This window comes from Dermacentor andersoni, chromosome 4, assembly GCF_023375885.2.
Source record: "Dermacentor andersoni chromosome 4, qqDerAnde1_hic_scaffold, whole genome shotgun sequence".
NCBI classification, from domain to species: domain Eukaryota; kingdom Metazoa; phylum Arthropoda; class Arachnida; order Ixodida; family Ixodidae; genus Dermacentor; species Dermacentor andersoni.
The window spans coordinates 221,887,803-221,910,050 of NC_092817.1; the positions used below are offsets into that span (position 1 = coordinate 221,887,803).

General features: G+C 46.0%; 1 protein-coding gene across 5 annotated transcripts in view; it reads right to left on the bottom strand.

The window, feature by feature from the left end:
- LOC126538383 (uncharacterized) overlaps positions 1–22,248 on the bottom strand; it is a 606,484-nt gene that overhangs the window by 122,299 nt on the left and 461,937 nt on the right. For all 5 annotated transcript variants that reach the window (XM_072288044.1, XM_072288042.1, XM_055074756.2 and 2 more), the window contains exons 27-28: positions 15,546–15,733; positions 10,166–10,333 (exon numbers count right to left, since the gene is read on the bottom strand). In XM_072288044.1, the coding sequence (XP_072144145.1) occupies positions 10,166–10,333; positions 15,546–15,733 (356 nt within the window). The remainder of the gene's footprint in view (positions 1–10,165; positions 10,334–15,545; positions 15,734–22,248) is intronic.

Consider the following 22,248-nt stretch of genomic DNA (forward strand, 5'->3'; position numbering starts at 1 on the left):
TTTGTGGACAGTTTGTTGTGTGTATATATTTTTTTTATCCTCACGCACCATAAAGGCTTTTCCTAACTCAAATGTTCCTTGCGTCATGTTTACCACCATGAGACTTTGACAAAATATTGGCAAGCTTGCCAGGATTTATTTCCTGAATACTCGGTCTCACACTTCACAGGAACATGGACTATGAGAAGCTGTTAGGGGTAACCAGTTCTCTGGAACTAAGCCACGTAGAATCACTTGGCCTTTTTGATCGAGCGCAAGAAGAAGCTCAAGAAGCAAGCGAAGCCGAAAAATAGATTTTGTTGTTAAAGTTGCACTTGGCCAATGTGTCTATCAGAAGAGAGGACGCGGACAGATCATCTGTTTCTTCAGAAATGGAGCCACAAAGAAAAAAGACAATTTGTCCACGAAAGTTAATGGCTCCATTTGACGATAAGAGAGATGACCTTGATGCTTATCTGCATCGTTTTGAAAGAATTGCTGTAGGACAAGGCTGGGAGTGGTCTGAGTGGGTGACAGCGCTTAGTCTGTGTTTAGTTGGAGAAGCCTTGAATGTGTTCGCAAGAATGCCAGCATCTGAGTCAATGGACTATGACAAAGTCAAGAAAACACTACTGCAGAGATTCAAGCTAACTGCAGAAGGATTCGGTGAGAAATTCTGGGATTGTAAACCAGAACAATCAGAGACTGGCAAACAGTTTGCTTGAATTTTGACAAATTATTTTGATAGATGGATGGAAATGCCAAACACAGAGATGACGTATGAAGGAGTCAGGGAGGGCATTGTGATTGAGCAACCCGCCGTGGTTGCTCAGTGGCTACGGTGTTGGGCTGCTGCGCACGAGGTCGCGGGATCGAATCCCGGCCACGGCGGCCGCATTTCGATGGGGGCGAAATGCGAAAACACCCGTGTACTTAGATTTAAGTGCACGTTAAAGAACCCCAGGTGGTCAAAATTTCCGGAGTCCCCCACTACGGCGTGCCTCATAATCAGAAAGTGGTTTTGGCACGTAAAACCACATATTTTATTATTTTATTGTGATTGAGCAGTTCTCGATTTGTTGTAGCCCAAAACTCAATGTTTTTCTTAAAGAACGCTCACTGAAACATCTAGATGACTTTGCTGAATCTGCTGACCAATTTCTGGAAGCGCAAGGCTGGAAGAATTTAGGTAAAAAACAAAGAAGAAACTCATAAAAGAGAACATGATGTAAACCAAGTTAGGCAAGGTGCAGTACCTAAGGTACTTAAATGTTTCCTGTGCAACTGCATCGGTCACTGTGCAGTAGATTGCCGTGCAGGAGAGAACCGACCATAGGCACATATAATTTGTAAGCACTGCAAGAGACGAGGACACCGCACAGAAGACTGCAGGCTACAGAACCAAGAAGAGGCGGCAGGTGTGGTTTTCCTAACTGGTGGAAGGGCAGCATCATCGCAAGAATTGGCCAAGGATACCCAGGATACACATGATACGGCGGAAACCATAGTCTCGGACAGCAAGGACATGTTCGAGCAGACGAGACTATCATTGTGTCTTCCTGTAGTTTACGGAAAAGAACAACAGAATACGAGTCTCGCTTCTATGAGAATGTGGCACCAAGACGGCCTTGGTGAGACGGAGTTTGATTCGGGAGCAAGACCTAGCAGGAGAAACAGCAGTGGTTATCATGGTCGACAGTGTGGTTAGGCATTTATCCGAGGCCAGAATTAAAGTGTCCACTCCCTACTTCTCCGGATGGCTGATAGTCAAGAGCGTAGATAAGCCAATATATGATTTAATATTGGGCAATCTACCTGGGGTAAGAAGTGTGGATGACCCTGATACGAAATGGAAGAGCAGCCACACCGACACCGGAAAAGCAAAAGAAAAACAGCAGGAGCACGATCCTAACATGGCAACGAAAAAAATGAAGGCTACGGAGGATAGTCCAGCAGTATCGTTGGCGGAAGCTTCAAAATTCAGTACGCAGCAAACGTTGAGGGCACTGAAGGTACCTACAACCTAAGTACTTTTGGTGACGCCAGCAGAATTTGCAGGAATGCAAAGAAAGAATGATTCCATACAAGCCTGCTTTGAGAAGGAAGGAGAGTCGATGACAAATAAAAGAGGAAGGACCATTTTAGAATGCCAGAGGAAAAATGGATTGTTGTACAGGAGATGCAAGTTTACCTCGGACAGAGGAGTGATGCAATTGGTGGTTCTTAAATCACTACGACAGACGGTCTTGAATTTGCGGCACGACAGCATCATGGCCGGACACCAAGGCTCAAAAAGAATGGTGGCTAGGATCACAGAAGAACTTTTTTGGCCAGGACTACAAAGTGAAGTAAAGAGATATGTGAAATTCTGTTACATTTGCCAGCAGGTGACATCAAAAGGGCGAGTGAATCGAGTTCCACTGAGGAATATGCCAACCATTGATAGGCCATTTCAGAGAGTAGCAATAGACATCGTTGGACCTATAAAGCCGATATCAGCAAAAGGAAACCGCTATGTTCTCACGATGGCCGATATGGCGACAGGATATCCAGAAGCCAATGCCTTAAAGGGCCCCTCACCAGGGTTGCCAGATTAGGCTATTCATAGCCAAATTGGGTACTTTTTGTCTAAGTTGGCGTCAGAATTTTCCTTTTGGCTATGTGGCTATTTTTGGGCTACATCTTTTCCCTGTGTAAAAAAAACAAGTACAAATAGTTAAGATCAAATGAGCAATGCTGGAATCAAAATGCAGAAGACAGTAGGTTAAAGAAATTGAGCGCGTCTGCTACAAAATCAAAATTTTCATGTTTTATGTTATAGAACACATATGCATGTCAAAAGGTCAAGGATCACGGCCTTTTGATAATTTTAGTTAAGAAAGCTGGCCTCAGGAAACACGTCTTCATCCGCAAACTAATGCTACCCGCACGCTCGCGTGCCAGCGAACATAGACTGTTGCGGTCTCCACATGTGAGCTTTCGGCATCCTACGTTTCAAGTTTGGATCAGAGAGCAAACGGGTATAGACGACATTCTAACTGACATCAAGAGAAAAAAAATGGAGCTGGGCAGGTCATGTAATGTGCAGGTTAGATAACCGTTGGGCCATTAAGGTTACAGAATGGGTACCAAGAGAAGGGAAACGCAATCGAGGACGACAGAAGACTAGGTGAAGCGATGAAATTAGGAAATTCGCGGGCGCTAGTTGGAATCGGTTGGTGCAGGACAGTGGTAATTGGAGATTGCAGGGAGAGGCCTTTGTCCTGCAGTGGACATAAAACAGGATTATGATGATGATTATGATGATGATGAGCTTTTAGCTCCCATTAATGGTGCGCCGCGGGTGACCTTGGCGCCAGAACGAAGGGAGAACACCGAGCTGAACCTAACCGAAATTTGCCGAATTTTCTGCCTGCCGCATGGCACCTACATGGCAATTCGCTCGGACCCTTCCTGCCCAAATTGCCCCTGCTTCAACGCCAACGTAGAACATACCCTCTTCCGCTGCCCCACAGTCACCACGGCCATCTGTTCCCTACACAACTCCAAACCCTCCTCCTGTCTTTGCTATCACTACCTGTATCAAATGCCGCCGTTGAACGAGTGTTCAGCCAGGCCTCGCTCATTAAAACTGGCCGTCGAAATAGAATGCCGAACGAGACATTGGTAGCGCTCCTCCACATGAAATTTGGCCTGGCCAGGAACGGAGGCTGCTGCAAGTATTTTAAACCGGACCAAAAATTATTGTCCCGTTTAAGCTCTGACATTTTGTACAGACCAAGCAGTTCTACTTCGCAATTATCTCGTGATGCTTAATCATAGCATACCTTTTTTTATGTCTATATATCATACTAGATTTTGTACCAACCGCCATTTATTGTGTCAGACTTTGTCTTGCAATTTTTTGTAATTTTTAATTTACTGCATTGTGTGGTGTTAAGTGAAATTATCACGAGCGGTAAGTAATAATACTGAATGCATGCCATCGTTTAGCGTGTTTATTGCGCGGTGCTATTTGTGTGTTGTTCTTTTCGTGATTTTTTGGTGCTCTGGGAAAAATAAAACAGTGCATTTGCAATGAAGACCGCATTTGCCTTATCATGAATTTGCCTGCATGCCTGCGTTTCTGCACTTCTTACGCTTGTGCAGCATCTGTTTTCCGTGCCGCATGGCCTCCGTGACGATGTGCATGGAGGTCATGCGTGGTCATGCTTGGAAACACTAATACGTAGGTATTCGTGCCGAAAATTAATTCAATATGCTTAAGAAATGACTTAACAAAAAGACAAGGCTTTTTGGCTACTTTTGGGCTACCCAAAAGTTTCACTTTTGACTACATTTGGGCTACAGAGGAGGACAATTTGACTACCTGTGGTTGGAGCGATCTGGCAATCCTGCCCCTCACCAGGCCCCATAGCAAAGTTTGGTTATACACTGGAAGTCGTTACATGTCCTCTACGGAGCGTCCTGCCGCAAAAATTTTTCAGATCGGCTCATTAATAGCCGAGATAGAAAGATTTCAGTGCCGCGAACCCATAATTTAAGCAGGCGGGCTCCACTGCCAAGCAAGACGCTCTCTCTACTCGCCCCGTCTAACTTTCACAAGCGAAATTCCTTCCCTGCGTTCTCCCATACCAGACCTCGAGGATCCCGTGATGCTTACATCACATTGTTTTCCTGTGCTGCGCATTTCGACTGACCACGCCACGCGCGAGCTGTTGTCTTGTTCGTGCAGCACACGATTTTGCACGCTGTGCACAAGGACACATGACTAGCGGTATAAATTCAGTGCTACACGAATACCGAGGCAGAACAAGCGGATTTCAGCGCATCATCATGCGCTGCAACACGGTAGAAAATGGCATAGTTTCGGTACCTGCGCACGTGACTGCGCGACCGTGGAAACAAGCAGACAAAGCAGAAGTACATCTTTCTTGCTTCAGTGCGAAGTAAAACAAAATACACGCAGACATTCCATTTGAGGGTTTTAATATTTCTCTAAACTTCAATTTGTCAATTCAAGCAACAGACCACACATATAACAGATGGTGCCTTGAATAATTCTCTAAGTCCCGTGTCACCACGAGCGACGTCACACTGCAGACCCGAGTACGTAGGCATAGGGACGCGAGTATGTTACTGTCCAGCTTGGAGCGCAGCGGCCGCGAGGAGAAGGGAAAACGGCGTTTGGATTGAAATTTCGGACTTTTCCGCGGCACACAGCGTCGTAATTCTTGCAAACATGATCATTGACGTGCATCGTATGTCTGCACTTGTCAGCTCAATATGAACCAACTTGGTGAGGAGCCCTTTAAAAGGCATAGATTCAATTCAAGTAGCTGAGGCCCAAATGTTCTCTCGGTATGGCCTTCCATGAGAAATTTTTAGTGACCAGGTATCTAACTTCATATCTGACCTAATGAAGAAGTTGAACAGGTTTCTCTCGATAAAGCAGTTGCTCACAATGCCATATCATCCTATGGCGAATGGCCTTGTGGAAAGATTTAATGGCACATTGAAGAACATGATAAAGAAGTTGTGTCAAGAAAGACCTACGGATTGGGACCATTACCTACCAGCATTATTGTTCACACACAGAGAAGTGCCACACGCAAGCTTCAATTTTCCAGCGTTCGAGATGCTGTATGAACGCACGGTTAGAGGTCCATTAAATATACTCAAGGAGGTGTGGGCAAATGAAGGACTCGATACTGAAGTCAAAACGACATACACCTATACGTTGGAACTCCGAGAGAAGCTGTAAGAAACGTGCAAGTTAGCACATTGGAGTTTGGAGGAAGCCAAAAAGCGATATAAAACCTATTATAACAAGAAGGCACTGATACAACTCCTCAATCCAGGAGACAAAACACTTACATTTCTACCCAGTGATGGAAACAAACTGTTGATGCAGTGGAAGGGACCATTTGTGGTAACCCAGGAAAAGAACGAGATGGATTACGAGCTCCTGGTGAACAATTCTAAAAAAGTAGGACCTCATTGAGCCCTGCTCCAGTTCCTCGGCCAGCGCCCCTGTATTAGTAAAGACGAAAACTGGAGGATATCGCCTTGTGGTCGGCTACAGACCCTTAAATGCATTCACATCTGTGCCAGTATATCCCATACCCCGCACAGACTGGGTACTGGCTCAGCTCGGCCGCGCTAGGTGGATCACGAGCCTCGACTTTGCTCAGGGCTTCTTTCAAGTGTCGGTTGCTCCCGAAGATGTACCAAAGACTGCATTCCTGTGCCATAAAGGAGTGTCTCAATTTAAGCGAATTCCATTTGGGGTAGCAGGTGGGCCGGCAACATTTCAGTCTCTCATGGACAAAGTCTTAGAAGGCATAGAACACAACTACTGCATGGCATTTCTTGACGATGTGCACATTTATTCAGAAACTTATTCAGAAACTTCAGAAAAATAAATAAATAAAACTTCTGAGGACCACCTACAACATATCGATGAGGTACTGCGAAGAATTGGCTCTGCAGGTCTGGCAATTAATCCCAGCAAAGTTACATGCTGTAAACAGGCAATACAGTTCCTTGCACATGTAATCTCTCCAGGCAGATGTCAACCTGACCCAGACAAAGTGCGAGCGGTTGCAGAGTTCCCATTCCCTAAAACAGCCAAGGAGCTCCAAATGTTCTTTGAGGCCGTGTTGGAATCTACAGAAATTTTATCCCCTGGTTTTCTGACAACGCCAGACCCCTGACAGCTCTCCTCAAGAAAGGAGTCCATTGGGTTTGGGGTGCCGAGCAACAGACAGGATTCGAGACTTTGAGGCTAACGCTGGCAGGAGAGGTGGCTGTGGTGCTGACCTGAACAGGCTCTTTGTGATTGAAACAGATGCCAGTGGCACTGGCATATCGGCAGTGTTGTTGCAGGAAGTCGAAGCTGAACTTAGGCCTGTGTCATTTATAAGCAGGACCCTCAGCGCTGCTGAAAAGAACTATACTGTCCAAGAATGGGAATGCCTCGCTGTGGTGTGGGCTGTCGATAGATTCTGACAGTATGTAGAATTCACATCATTTGAGGTGCATTGTGACCATGCATCAATGGCTTGGATGTTTACAACTGAGTAGACATCGTGCAGAGTGCGACGTTGGGGGTTGAGATTACAAGCCTTTAAGTGTACCATAAGGCATCATAAAGGATGGGCCAACATCCCAGCAGATGCTTAGTGCATCTCCTGGGATTCCCACTGATCCCTTTTCCTGCTTCCGAATCTGGCCAGCCTTGTTTGGCGGAGGACTGGTTTCCAATCTTAGTGCAAGAGCCACAACAAACCATTCATTTTGAACTGGCAGCCCCTGTTGACGAGATTGGTGCGTCCCTACTCAGCGACACTGCAAGGTTGCAGCTGGAAAAACGCAAGGATCCACTGCTGCTGCAGCTGCTGCCATACTTAACGTCTGGCCTACTACCTGGTGATGCTAAAGAGTCTAAGAGGGTACAGGACATAGCTGATGACTGCGAAATCTCGAACAATGGTATCCTTATGTACACGGTCGGTGAATGTAAGGTCGCCTGGCTTCCCGAACACTTACGGGGCATGGCACTGAAAATAGAGAATGACCACCCCCCAAGTGGGCATTTAGGCTTTTTTAAAACTTGTAAACGTGTGAAGAGCCAGTTCACATGGCTTGGTATCTGCTCCGATATCTCCCGTTACACCTGCAGATGTCAGCAGTGCCAGGCTTTCAAATCCCACCGGCAAAAACCAAAGGGACTGATGGACAGTTTATGGGCCACCCACCCAATGCAGCAGCTAAGTGTAGACCTTATGGGCCACTGCCCACAACCCCTCGGGGCTACAAGTACATCCTGGTGGTACTGGACAAGCTAACAAAGTTTGTGGAGCTTTTCCCATTACATGCTCCTACCTCGAAATTGATCACAGATTAAATTATCTATGTTTTTCGCCGGCATGGTGTGCCTAGCTCCATATCTAGCGACAATGGCCAACCATTCATAAGCAAACTGTGGAAAGGCATTCTCCAGCAGTGGGGAATCAAGGAGAGCAACACAGTCCCACACAGACCAGAAGGACAGACTGTGGAACGCCATAACGCAACGGTTAAACACTGCCTGGTGGGCTACTGCACTTCCCACAGGGACTGGGACAAAAGGCTGCCCGAAGTTGCGTTTGCAATGCGCACACGTGAAAGTGTAGTTACTGGCATTACGCTTGCCATGTTGTGCTATGGGCGGGAACTAGGGAAGCCTTGGAGTTATCACAATCCGGCAGCTGTCACCGAGGTGCCCCCTTCTGCGCCTCACGCCGTAGCTGCTGAACTGGATGTGTACCTTCGAGATGCCTAGGCCTTTGCACAGGACAACCAAACTTTGGCAAAAGCCAGCCAGGTAGAGTATTATAAAAAAAAATTGGAGCACGCTTAAGCTTCGCCTTCAAGCGTGGAACGCGATAGCGTTATCGCACCCCATTCGCACCGCCCACTCATTCGCTCAGCATGCTCTTGAGTCACACAAAGACGAAACGTGCACGTGGGCAAGCGGAACGAACCAAAGAACTCGGTGTGTTGGAGGGAGAAACGATCTACGCAAGCCAAATGTCGTGATCGGCACAGACAGCTGGGCCGCGACACGCCATGAAGATGGATGCGATCATGGGGCTGATGCCTCAATGGGATCGTCCTGTAGAAGCGGGCGAGTGGCGCACCAGCTGTCGGGGCACGCACACACACACGGTCTGTGTTTCGTCCGGCCGCACGGCACGCGGCTTGCTCCGCCGATTACTTCACTCACTCAGTTTGCTGTCGCGTGCTCCTGGCATGCCAACTGCGCACACACGCCTTCCATGTTCTTCCTCCCTGCCACACACCATGGCCTACCATCCCATGCCTGCTACTCTACACAGTTGCCTACCATCTAGTGCCTGTGACTCTACGCCACCTGGCGTCGGCCCGGTACCCTCAGAGTTGTCACCGACGCGGAAACGGAGAGCCAGACGATGCGTTTGACATGCTGGATGACCATTTTGGACGGCATTTTTAACTCTTGAAGGAAACGGTGCGGTTGTTGTGTGAGGAACTGGTGGGTGAACTAGAAGCAGAGCGAGCGATGGAACTGTTGGCGGAGCGGAAGGTGTTGTGTGTGCTAGGCTTCTTTGCCACCAGGAGCTTCCAAGCGTCCGTAAGGAGCGAGGAGACGATCCATGTGTCGCAGTCGACCGTGAGTGAGTGTGTGTGATGTGTGGCAGAGTCTGTCATAAACGCAGGGGCCCGCAACAAGTGGGTCCATTTTCTGAAGACGTCCGAGGAAACGGTACGTGAAGGAGGGTTTCCTTTGGCGTGGTGCCATTCCCAGCATTATCGGATGCGTGGACTACCATAATCACGCCCAAGGGTGAGCGCGAGGCTGCATTCATGGGCTGCAAAGGATACTACGCCTTAAGCTGCATGTTAATAAGTAGACCTTACGTCTTCTAGTGTCGATTCTTTTTGACAGTTATGTTTGACAGTTTGACAGTTATGACAGTTATGACAGTTATGACAGTCTTGACATTTTCCGCAGATCTGCGACATGGACATGAGGATCCTGGCCGTGGAACCTATGCGACCGGGGTCGGACCACGACTTGTTCTTCTGGTGAGCGACTTACAACATTTGTGAGCAAAAAAGTCAACTTTAGTGTTTTCAACATGGTCCTGGAAATGCGAAATGGCAAGTTCCCACTTCTCACGTTCTCTGGAAACTGTCCGAGATGTGCGGAGATCTCAGATAAGCTTGAGATGGGTATGTTTTCTATTTCGAATTATCGATATATCAAACTATTTCGCGATTCCGTTTGAGTTAAACATATCTGGGATATACACTGCACTTTGCTAGTGCTATCAATACTTCACCGTTCTGGCGGAACCGCGACCTTTTTGTCACCGAAATTTGTTTTCCGATTGCCTGATAATTTGGAAATTCTTACGGCCCCATTCACAGAAAAAAATCTGTCAGCAACTGCACTTATTTGCATAAAAGGTTTAAAATTTGTTCTATGGCTATATGACAAAATTTTGATATAAAAAAAATTTGATATAGCCAAATAAAGTGCCAATTTTACTGCCTTCGTAATATTGAGGTGTTTGCACAAGCTCAGTAAAATGGCAGGACAATCTTTTGAATGTCTCTATGGAAATTATAATGGCAGGTTCTGGCCCAACAAACTCACCGGGCCTGTGCAGGTCCCACACCTTTGCCGCTTGGTCTATGGCTGCCGTGCAGACATGACCCTGGGGTGTCCAGCCAAGGCCCATGATGGCACCCTGGTGGGCCTGCCACACCCACAGGGGCTCCTCCTCCTCCCTGCTTGGTGCCACACGGAACACGGCCACTCGTCCTGCGTGCAATGCAGTGCAGGGCCGCAGAAACACATCCAAAACTTGAGGCCCTCTCAGTGCCATCTTTCCCAATGACATTCTTTTTCAGATGCATAAAAGAAGTGCCATGAAGCACCCACTCCTTCCACAAACATCTTGTAGCCAGGCAGTGGTGGAGACACACCAGTCACATTAACAAGGAGTCACCAAGCAAATCCACTGCCTTTCTTCCCCGGCTCAGTATTCGTTATATTTCTGATACTACAGCCGAAACTACTTTAACAATATGCAAGTGCCTAGGAAATCCCATTATGACCAATAATTGTAGTGCTGTGTGAATAATCGAAACTTGGAATATTCGATTCGAATCGGTTAGTATTTGATCTGATTTGAAAAAGGCTTACTATTCAGGATATTCAAACTCCCAAAAATTGCCGTTGTCGGTTTTTAAAGTCAGCTTCGCCGCAGTACAGGCATATTATGAGGCAAAGCTTACAAACTGTATTGCAATGAAGCCTATTTGCTGTGCAATGAAGCATTTTAAAAGTAAGAAGGTGCACTCTCACGGGGCGGCCTCAGCTTGTTTCGAAACTACACCTTTGATCAAGGCTTGGCAATGTATTTATACCCTCATTCCAAGGTTGAGCCCCACCAGGATGCTTCACTGGCGAACTTGAGATAAAGCCTGGCTTTAGAAGCAAGGAAACTTTAAACACCAAGGAACCCAGATATTGTCGTCAACAATAAAAGCTCCCGAAGAAGCTTCTTCCAACTCAGCACTGTGGAAAGACTTTGATAAGCTCATCAACCGGCAGCACTTGCTTGTGGCAGCAGGTGTCAGTGCCACAAGCATAGGTTGAATGATATTGTGCATGATGAAATTTCGGGCCAAAAAGAAGATCCACTTATGTGGCGGTTTAAGCACGGTGCCAACAGGTGGCTAGGCTTGCGAAGGGATACCTGACAATACCAGACACCAGTGTGTCTAGTGAGCAGCTGTTCTTGGTGTCTGAAGGAACTGTGAGATGCAGGAGGCTGTTGCTGCTCCACCAACATGTCAAGAGGCTTTTCTTCCTTCATGATAACGTTAAATTACTGCAGTTATGATACTGTCAAGAAGAAGTCTTGTACTAGAGAATTTTGTGGACCACAAAGCACAATTATCCTGGATGTTATTTGCAGTACAATAAACTTGCCTTTCACTTCATACCTGGAGGGTAAAAAAATATGGCACTTTTGCAACACGGTTTTGTATGCAAAAAATATGAGAAAAATAAAATGGGATATTTGACATCCCTAAATAAGTCTTATAATTCTTTTAACTATAATAATTCTTATAACCAGGTTATGCAAAAAAATGCAAAGAGGACAGGCATTTAAACAGTCTAATTAGACAGAAAGGAGCACAGTTGAACCCGCTAATAGCATTACTAGTTTTAACAATACTTTGATGTAACGATGAGCAGCTGCCCAACAGTGAAGTTCTGTGTGCTCTATGGGTAAAATAAACTGCTTACTACAATGCTCCCATGTTGTGTTATTGGCTATAACAAACAAATCTGGCTACTGGGTGCCTGTACTGAAAAGAAAAGGGGTGCAAAATCCAAGAAAAGAAAAAAAAATGTGTCCCTTCGCCACGCTGGTCTTTGTGCCATGCACTCCGCACGGCAAGCCTATTTCAAGCGAGGCATTTTGGCGGGAAGTTTTGACATGGCAATTCCACGCAAATTGTTGTGGCACGAGACGAGGATGTGCGTTGAGCTGGTAGGACAATAGCGACCAGAGACAAACGTTGTCATTTTCCTACCGCATAGCGTTACTTTAAAACTGGGACCTCTTGATCTCTGCCTCCGTGAAGGGTCGATACAGTTTAGTAAAGTCTGCTGCTGGGCTAGTTGGTACATGGCTTTTAGAAATGGTTTTAGGTGCAAAAAATAAGACACAGAAAACAGAATGAAAGACACGGACAGGCTATGTTTTATGTTCTATGTTTGGGTTGCCTCGATACTCGTCAAAGTGCGAATGTACAGTTATGTTCCGTTCCATTCCGAGGAATTTCTCCTTCACTTGTTTGATAATGCCTTCCTCTTTACTGGGTGGTTGTGTATGAGTCTCTGCACTTTCTGTTCAGTTAAAAGCAAGGGCGGCCATCTTCTCCATCGGCGGAATCACCGGCCATCTGGCTCATGAAGTCAGTCTAGAGTGCATGCCGATTGGTGGAGGCTTGTATGTAGCTGCCTTGGAGGAGTAAATGCCCCTTTTTTCTAAAGTTGTACCTGACTATAGATACCTGTATCGCTCATTCCTACCTGTAACCTGCGTGCGAGATTCACTGTTCAAGCTACATGTTGGAAAACTGCTGGTAGTACTTGAGCTCAAGGTTTCTACAAAGAACTGCAGCACTCGAAGTAGCCTGACAGTATCGGAATGTCCCAGTGTGAACCTGTGCAGATACGATGTCATGGGGACGTTTAGTTTTTTCGGAGTGTCAGTACTCAACATGGAAGGTGAGCGCCAACCCAGTGGAGTGGACCTACTGACTGAGATGTATACAATAGTACAGTAGAAGCTCGTTCATACGTATCGAAAAGAAGAAAAAAAACGCAGAGAAACATGTATTAACTGGGAAAACGTACGATCCAAAGTAACTAAAAAATCTGACAGTTGCAACTATTGTTGACATCTACGTAATGCGAAGCGTCACGCAGATCGTTGCAGCACGAGACGAGACGCCAACGAGCGTCGAGCTCGTGGTGCTCCCTGGGCCCGAGATGCGGTTTGTTGTTTTCCTTTGCATGGTCTTTTAAGAGGGCGATGAGAAACCAAAAGGAAATCGAGCTGGTGGGCGACGCAGGATGCCGCGAAAGTGAAACGTGATGCCCACATCGCGCTGCCTGCAGCAGGGAACGGTGGTACGCTTGGAATGTCGCCTACTAAAAGTGTGCAGTATGCTACCAATGGCACTACACACCACGCACTGTAAAATAGATAGGTGAAGAAGCTTATTGCAATACGTTTGGTGGTGATAACTGTGAATGCGGCGTGCGACGACTCGGATGAAGATTTGCTGGTACCGAAATAATAAACTGTGCATACCGTTGTTTTCACGTGAAACGGGCGGCTATATACTGTTCTCGACTGCGTGCGCCTTGCACCTTTTCTTGTTCACAAGGGATCTAAAGGGTGAAAAACGTATCCGATTGCTGTCTGCAGCAGGAAACAGCAGCACATTTCGGTTATCACCTATTAAAAGTGTGTGCAATGCTTTCGATCGCACCACGACAGATAGGCAAAGATGCTTATAGCAATAGGATTGTCGGCGATAGCTGTGAATGCTGTGTGCAACCACAACAAAGAAGATATGCTGGTACCAGAATGAGAAATTGAGTGCACGCTGGCATTTTTGTGTGAGATGTGAGGCTATATACTGTTCTCGACTGTGTGCTTCACGCCTTTTCTTGTTTACATGGGATCTAGCAGCTGGAAAACTTATGCGATTGCAGTCTGCAGTAGGAAATAGCAGCGCATTTTGGTTACCACCTATTAAAAGTGTGCGCAATGCTCCGATGGCACCACATGCTGTGAAACAGATAGGCAAAGATGCTTATTGCAATAGGATTGGTGGCGATAGCTGTGAATGCGGCGTACGACCACCCCGGAGAAGATATGCTGGGACCAAAATGAAAAATTTAGTGCGTGCTGACATTTTCGTGTGAGACGGGCAACTATATACTATTCTCGTTTCCATGTGCCTCACGCCTTTTCTTGTTCACATGGGATCTAGCAGCTGGAAAACGTATGCGACTGCAGTCTGCAGCAGGAAATAGCAGTGCATTTTGGTTATCGCCTATTAAAAGAGTGCGCTATGCTTCCGATGGCACCACATGCTGTGAAACAGATAGGCAAAGATGCTTATTGCAATAGGATTGGTGGCGATAGCTGTGAATGCGGCGTACGACCACCCCGGAGAAGATATACTGGGACCAAAATGAAAAATTGAGTGCGTGCTGACATTTTCGTGTGAGACGGGCGACTATATACTATTCTCGTTTGCATGTGCCTCACGCCTTTTCTTGTTCACATGGGATCTAGCAGCTGGAAAACGTATGCGATTGCAGTCTGCAGCAGGAAATAGCAGCGCATTTTGGTTATTGCCTATTAAAAGTATGCGGGATGGCACCATGCACTGTGATACAGATAGGCAAAGATGATTATCACAATAGGATTGGCAGCGATAGCTGCGAATGCTGTGTACGACCACCCTGGAGAAGATATGCTGCTACCGAAATGAGAAATTGAGTGCGCGCGAGCGTTTTCATGTGAGGCGGGACGGGCAAGTATCACAGTGAAGCTGTCACGGCGGGCGACTACATACTGTTCTCAAACGTGCCCGCCTCGCTCATTTTCTTGCTTACATGGGGTCTAGCGGCCGGAAAGCGTGTCATACGATTGCAGTTTGGTGACGTACTGAACGTTGGCACTGAAAAATTTTTTTTTCCTGGAACATAAGAACCGCTAAAGATTGGGTCATTGGGTCAAAAATTCTACTGGGTCATTTTTTGTGTTCTCGACTGCGAATGTTGGTGCTGGGAAAACGTACATAATGGAAATGTATCAATGAGGTTGTACTGTATTTCAGAGTATTTCATTCCGTAGATCATTCTGTAAAACCCATTTCGGCTTAAGGCCTGAAATACAGGCTAGCACTACCCAATAAATAAATAAATAAAATAAATCTTGGGGGACACTTAAGTGCTGTCTTCAAGAGTGGAACACAATAGCCTTATTGGACCCCATTTACGCTAACTCCAGATATTCTGCGACACGGTGCCTGATAGAAAACAATGACATGCAGATCCCGACATCAGTGCAGGGCAAGGCAGAAGCTACAACCGGCGACTCATCAATGGTTCATACCCCCGTAAGCAAGAAAAAAGGGGTTTGCGTTTGAGTTTCGGTATAACAGAATGATGTTTTCCCGTATATTCACATGATTTTCTCGTATATTGAAATTACAGTCTAATGCTGTCCGTAGGTTGTGTAATTCGAACTTTACAAATTTTCTCATGCATTTGACTTTTAGAAATCAGTTCAGTAATGCCTACATGCCACTCGGAGGGCCTGTGTGGTACGGGATGATTTCTGACGGACAACACTGCCAGCGCTGACACCAGATTTTCTGTGACGCCTTAATGCTACCGCGTTAATAAGCAAATAGTAGCAAGGACAAACCGTCAGCAAAGCCCAGAGCAATGTGCTGGTGCCTTCTGGCCACGTCCCAGGCCACGCGGGTGCAGGGCACTAAGCCCAGGGGCCCTGGCGGGACACACAGCTGCAGCAACTGGGACTCGCTGCCGCCCACTGTGTACACTGGAGCAGCCTGGTCTTCGGCTGTAGGCAAGCTGTCTGGGAATGGGATGCTGAAAGAACATTTCCAAATCCTTGTTAAAACAGTATTCAAAACACAGTACTTGTGTCCTGACTGAAGTACAGAAGTGACTTGCAACATCAGGCAGGATGAAACCTTCTTTAGCTGTCCTTGTGCAAAGTGGCTTTATTCCTCTGCTTTTCTCTTGCAATGTTCGCAACAAATCTCACCCTGAATCAAAACCACCATGGCATCTGCGCAAATTTGGTGTAGGATACTTGTAAACACACTTGAAATATTTTTATTTTCTATTTCTTGCCTTCTTTCCCATTTTGGCATTCCTTCTCCACAGCACAGGGAGAAATGTCCGAGGCTGTTTCCCAAAAGGCTCAGGAGCCTGCAACTGTAGTAAGACACCATCATAAAACCAAGACAAGGAAAGCTAAGGGAGAAACATTTGTTGCGATGCTTTTATCTGCACAACCTCGCACGCAGAGAATGTACATTCATTAATCCCACTTTATTGAGAAGGGTGTGTCAACAAGAGGAAGCCAGAATGCCAGACGGCCAGGCCTGCATGCGCTCGGCTTCCTTGCTGTAAGCGCTGCACAGTGACAGCACCTCTGAGATCATGCCATCTGAGAGGACCATGACATCAGAGACTGCCAGTATGGTTAAAAGGACATTCATGATGATTTACAGATTGCCTCGACACACTGTTGGTCATAACGTACCATTAACATATCATTCATTCATGCCTGTCTGTAAATCTTTGTCCCATATTAATGTCTGCTGCCTGTATCTGAGGGCCCATAAACCACCACGGAGACTGGCCATAACCTCTCTCAGCCAGAAGGAACCCTTGCAAGCGGCCCGGCTAGAACTGGGGCCAAGCCACATTATGTCCTCCCCCTCCCAACATTTTCAGCATGGAACATTCTGCCCCTTGTTGTTTGTTACCACAAGCTGACCATGGCGTACCTGCCAATTTATCAACTTCAATATTACTGAACATCCTGCAGAAATAACAAAAGGGGCGGACCACACACAGTTTCTTTTGCCTTAAGTGAATGCCTTTTGCGGGTTCCGTTTATGATGATTTACCTGCAGATGTAGCAGCAGCAAATTTGAAAAAGCAGAGTCTGAAGAGTGCATTTTGCTGTTGCCAATTTCACCTACTTTGGGAACCTGTCTGAATAAGTTTGCTCGAAAGCAATCACCCCTCTGGTCATACAGTCAAACCTGAATAAAAATCTGTAGCATCAATAAGCACTAACAAAGCACAACATCTAGCAAAATGAACTCGTAATGTGCTTGAATTTGAGCACAAGCATATTCGTATATATACACTTCAATGTGCACTGCCTTGCCTTTTGTTTGCCTTATTCACCAACTCTAGCAGTTTCACAATAACTGCCATTTTCTCCCTCGCTTGCATCAACACAGCTTGCCCACTCTGAATGTCACTGAAATTTTTCTTCACCCCCCGCTCAATTAACATTTCAGCACTTTTAAGCATACGCTCTGCATCCACAGCTTCGTTTTGTGCCTGTGCTTCAGATTATCTTAGTGTTGAAAATTGTTCATGACCAGTGCACAGCTATTCAAGAGCCTGCTGTTCATTTGTAGTGCGTTCTGAATGGCATTTTGAAGCACATTTTGAAGCATTTCTCACAGCTCTGAGAACGTCTGTGCCAATGGCAAATTTGCAAGGGTCACTGCCATATCTTTGTGCAAATGCTAGCGTATGGCAGATACCATTTATACTCCGAAGAGACGACTAGACATCTCGTGAAGGACCTCGTTGTTCTGGTTGAAGCCACATTCAACATCTGCATTCCCCTGTGGCAAGCTGAGTAGAGCCTTCACGAGCTTCATTAGCAAGGGGTATTTTGTTTGGTCATTGGCATTCTTGCGCTCAAACACATTTTGCCAGTACTTATCTAGCCGTCCATTCAAATGCTCAGGTAATGGATCCAAGCTGAATTCTGTCACTTCATCCAAGAGTGATGCCACGTCACTTGAAGGGATGACTTCAGGTGCATATCTAGCAAGCTGTCTGAAGGCCTCTCTCGAAGATTATAAAACTGAGGCACAAGGCTCCAAGCACGACAGGTGCATAAGAACAAGGCTTCGAAGAGGGAGTCTCTTGAGAAGGTACTTGGCACACTTGGTGTAAGATGTCCTTGCTGCAAGTCGGAAAGCAGCTTTGTCTTCTGTGCTCCATGATGCCATGGCCGCCTCAGTGTCAGCAACAATTATAGCACTTGCTTTCCAGTACTGAGAACATTCCATGTTGAGGTCGACCAGCTCTGACCCGGACATGACTCGAAAGGCACTTAATCTGAGAAATCTTCCAAGAATTTCTTTTACGAATGTCACAGAATCCGAGTAAAGAATGTGAATAAGGGGCTCACTTTTCTGAAATACTGTAAGGACCTTTGTAAAGACCTCAGCCACGTTTTTTTACAAACAGAGCCTTTGCATAAAAAGCTTTGTCATTTATGTTCTTTATTAAGCGATCTTTCACCCTTCCACCACTGCGTGCCAGTGTTTGGGCACTAAGTACACTCTTCAAAGCAGGCCACTGTTCCATTCCAGAGCTGGCACAAGTGACCACCAGCGACTGTTGATGTGGCGCAGAAACACAGGCAATCCCAGAAGGCCCTGCTGTTCTTTCAGGTGACCGCTCTGAACCACTGAGTGTTTAAAGAAATGCGAGGTATCAACCACCACAGCTTCAACACCAAAGAAATCCAGTCCATACGAAAAGGCATTGTGCACTTTGAGCAACCAGCATTCCCCAACATCTAGAAGCGAGGGATTATCATCAACAAGTTTCTTTTTCAATGACTTCGTGACATTTGGACCATCACTGGAAAAAAAAAAAAGAGCCTCTGCGAGGAACGTTCTGAAGTGCCTCATTTATACAGTTAAAAAGGATATCTGCAGTTGCACTTCCTAAGCGAAATGATTGAAAATGCTGCACAACGACTTCCTTCAGGACATCCAAAAAGTAACGAACAAGAACATCGAGCTGCTAACAAAGCAACTCTGGCAGGGGTGTTTCATCCACAACTATGCTGTAGAAGACAGCAGACTGATTAAGTTCTTTCAAGACAAGGCCTTCAAAGTAAGGACTGAGGCCGTCCGAGACAATGAAAGATGCCTTCTTCCTGCTGCTCGAAAATTCTTGTGCTATTTTGGAGTCTGGAAACATTGCATGATACAATGGTCCCACTGTGTCTGCCCTGCTCTACGGAAGTCAGTTCAATGTTATAGCCAAAACAAAACATGCTTCACTGGCAGTTACTGCATCGGCATGGGACATGATGCTGCTTGATCCAGAGAAGTCGAGCACAGCCTGAACAGTTGGCGGCCGCTTCAGTTTTCCATCAGGCCTATGCAAAGCTTTGCAAAGCTCTAGGTCCGCCACGCCCGATTTCTACTACTGCTGATCAACAGGTGCCAAACCTCCCCGTTGAGCCTCCTTCTACTGACGAGTACCAGGAAACAACACTCCAAGAACTGACTCACTTGTTTCCTGTTAGTTTGGCTTCAAATAATCATGTTCCCACCCACAAAGTGTGCCTCGAGAGGACAAATGAGACGGCTTCTCGTTGCGGCAACAGAGAAGTACAGACACCCCCGCAGCAAGAGGTACATTGCGATATTCTCCAAAGTGACCCTGCTAAGTGGCAGGATGTTATTACTGACAGCTTTCGGAGTGTATGCCTTGAGAAAGGGCCATTGTATTTTCAAAATCGAGCAGAAAATTTTCTGTCTTCCGAAAGGCAATACAAAACTCAGAAATGTTATATGTCACCTCATCTCTTCGTGCAAAAGGCTGTAAATGGGGAGGTGTATGAGCTACACTGGTTAATGTACTCGGAGTCCAAAGGTTCCATTTACTGTTTCATGTGCAAACTATTTTCGATTTCAAGCAATCCCAGTGCTTTCACCACGCATGGATTTTCTGATTGGAAAAGAGCAGAAGAAAAGGTTTGCGCACATGAAAATAGCGTTGAGCACCGCAACTATGTGGCAGCATGGCTCGCTCGCTCTAACTTGAGCAGCACAATTGACAAGGAGCTGGTTAAGTATATTGTCACTGAGACCACTTACTGGACAGAGGTGTTGAAGCGCGTAGTCATTGTAGTTAAGCTTCTAGCTTAGTGCAACTTAGCATTTAGGGGCAGTGAGGAGATTTTTGGTTCACTGAGAAATGGCAATTATGTGGGAGTACTTGAGGCCATTGCCGAGTTTGATCCCTTTCTAGGGGAGCACATCAAACGCTACGCGAACAAAGGAAAAGGTCACCCATCGTATCTGTCAAAAAACATTTGTGATGAATTTATCGAGCATATGGCCAAGGCTGTCAAGGAACGTCTTGTTGACGAAGTGAAATGCACAAAATACTTCTCTTTGATTGTTGATTCGACTCCAGAGCTTACTCACATTGATCAGCTGTCAGTTGTTTTACGATACTATTTAAATGGGAAAGTGTACGAACACTTTCTTGGATTTGTTCCAATTGAATTGCTTACCGGCTTGTATCTTTTCGATACCGTGATGTCCCTCTTGATGACCAATGGCATCTCAATTGATGGTTGTAGGGGCCAAGCTTATGATAATGCGAGTAATATGTCAGGAAAATACAAAGGACTGCAAGCTCAAATCAAACACCTGAACGAATTGGCAGTCTACGTCCCCGCGTGCCGGTCATTCACTGAACTTAGTTGGCGCGTGTAGCGTTGACAGTTGCCTTGAGGCAGTCAAATTTTTCACTGTAATTCTCTCTGTAGTTCTTTGCTGCCTCAAATAAGTGATGGAGGTATCTTTTGGACAGCATGAGCGGAACTAGCCAGCAGCTTGTTTTAAGAAGTCTCTCTGAGACCAGATGGTCAAGACACGCTGAATCATGTGAGGCCATTCTGAAAAATTTCAATGCAGTCTTGTGTTGCCTTGAAGCTATATCAAGGAACGAGAAAGAAAACGGTGACACTAGGAACAAAGTGCACTCTCTCTTCAAGAAAATGACAAAACTAGAGACTGCATTCATGGCGATTTTCTGGAGTGAAATCTTGGAGCGCTTAGACAAAACGACCGTAGCACTTAGAAACCAGGCCTAGACATTTCCAACTGCTGTAGACCTGCTGAGCTCTCTAGAAGGCTTTGTTAATTCTTAGCGACCATTCTTTCATCCCTTCGAAGAGAGAGCCTGCACGCTAAGTACCAATCAATGTTATCAGGATGAGGGCAAACGCATCTTTTTGGGTAAGCACCCAGACAGAAAAAGCGATAGTACGCTACAAGGTAGAAAAAAGTTGATCGTAGAGACCTAAAATGTTGTACTTAGCAGTCTAGGCTCTGCTTTGTGAGTGCGAAAGCTGCCTACACTGCACTCTGCGAAAGGTTCAGATTCTTAAAATTGCTGACAGAATTGCTGACAGTGGCCAAATGACTGCGAGCAGATTTGCGCCATTGCATTCCATGGGGTTTGATTGTTGTATTCATATAGGAGGTTGTGGCAAAGTACTGCACCAGGGTGACCAATCCTGCTCTGGTGAGGGAGTGCATTACCGTTTCTGGTCACTGGGATCACGCCGCACTCCAGGCCTGTTTATGCAATTTTATCAACACGCGGAGTTTTAAGAAATCCGGTTGAAAATTGCGCGGCACTGGGATTTGAACCACGGTCCACTTGCATGCGAGGCAGAGGCTCTTATCTCTGCGCCACCGCTGCAGGGTGTAGACGAGCCGTATGTAAAAATACTGCAAGATATCTATAGCCGCTCCACAGCCACCATAGTCCTCCATAAAGAAAGCAACAAAATCCCAATAAACAAAGGTGTCAGGCAGGGCGATACAATCTCTCCAACGTTATTCACAGCGTGTTTACAGGAGGTATTCAGAGACATGGATTGGGAAGAATTGGGGATAAAAGTTAATGGAGAATACCTTAGTAACTTGCGATTCGCTGATCATATTACCTTGCTTAGTAACTCAGGTGACCAATTGCAATGCATGCTCACTGACCTGGAGAGGCAAAGCAGAAGGGTGGGTCTAAAAATTAATCTTCAGAAAACTAAAGTAATGTTTAACAGTCTTGGAAGAGAACAGCAGTTTACGATAGGTAGCGAGGCACTGGAAGTGGTAAGGGATTACATCTACTTAGGGCAGGTAGTGACCGCGGATACGGATGATGAGACGGAAATAATCAGAAGAATAAGAATGGGCTGGGGTGCGTTTGGCAGGCATTCTCAGATCATGAACAGCAGGTTGCCATTATCCCTCGAGAGAAAAGTGTATAACAGCTGTGTCTTACCAGTACTCACGTATGGGGCAGAAACCTGGAGGCTTACGAAAAGGGTTCTACTTAAATTGAGAACGTCGCAATGAGCTATGGAAAGAAGAATGATGGGTGTAACGTTAAGGGATAAGAAAAGAGCAGATTGGGTGGGGGAACAAACACGAGTTAATGACATCTTAGTTGAAATGCCTTCGGGCCCTTAAGGTTGAATAAATGAAATGAAATGAAATCAAGAGAAAGAAATGGGCATGGGC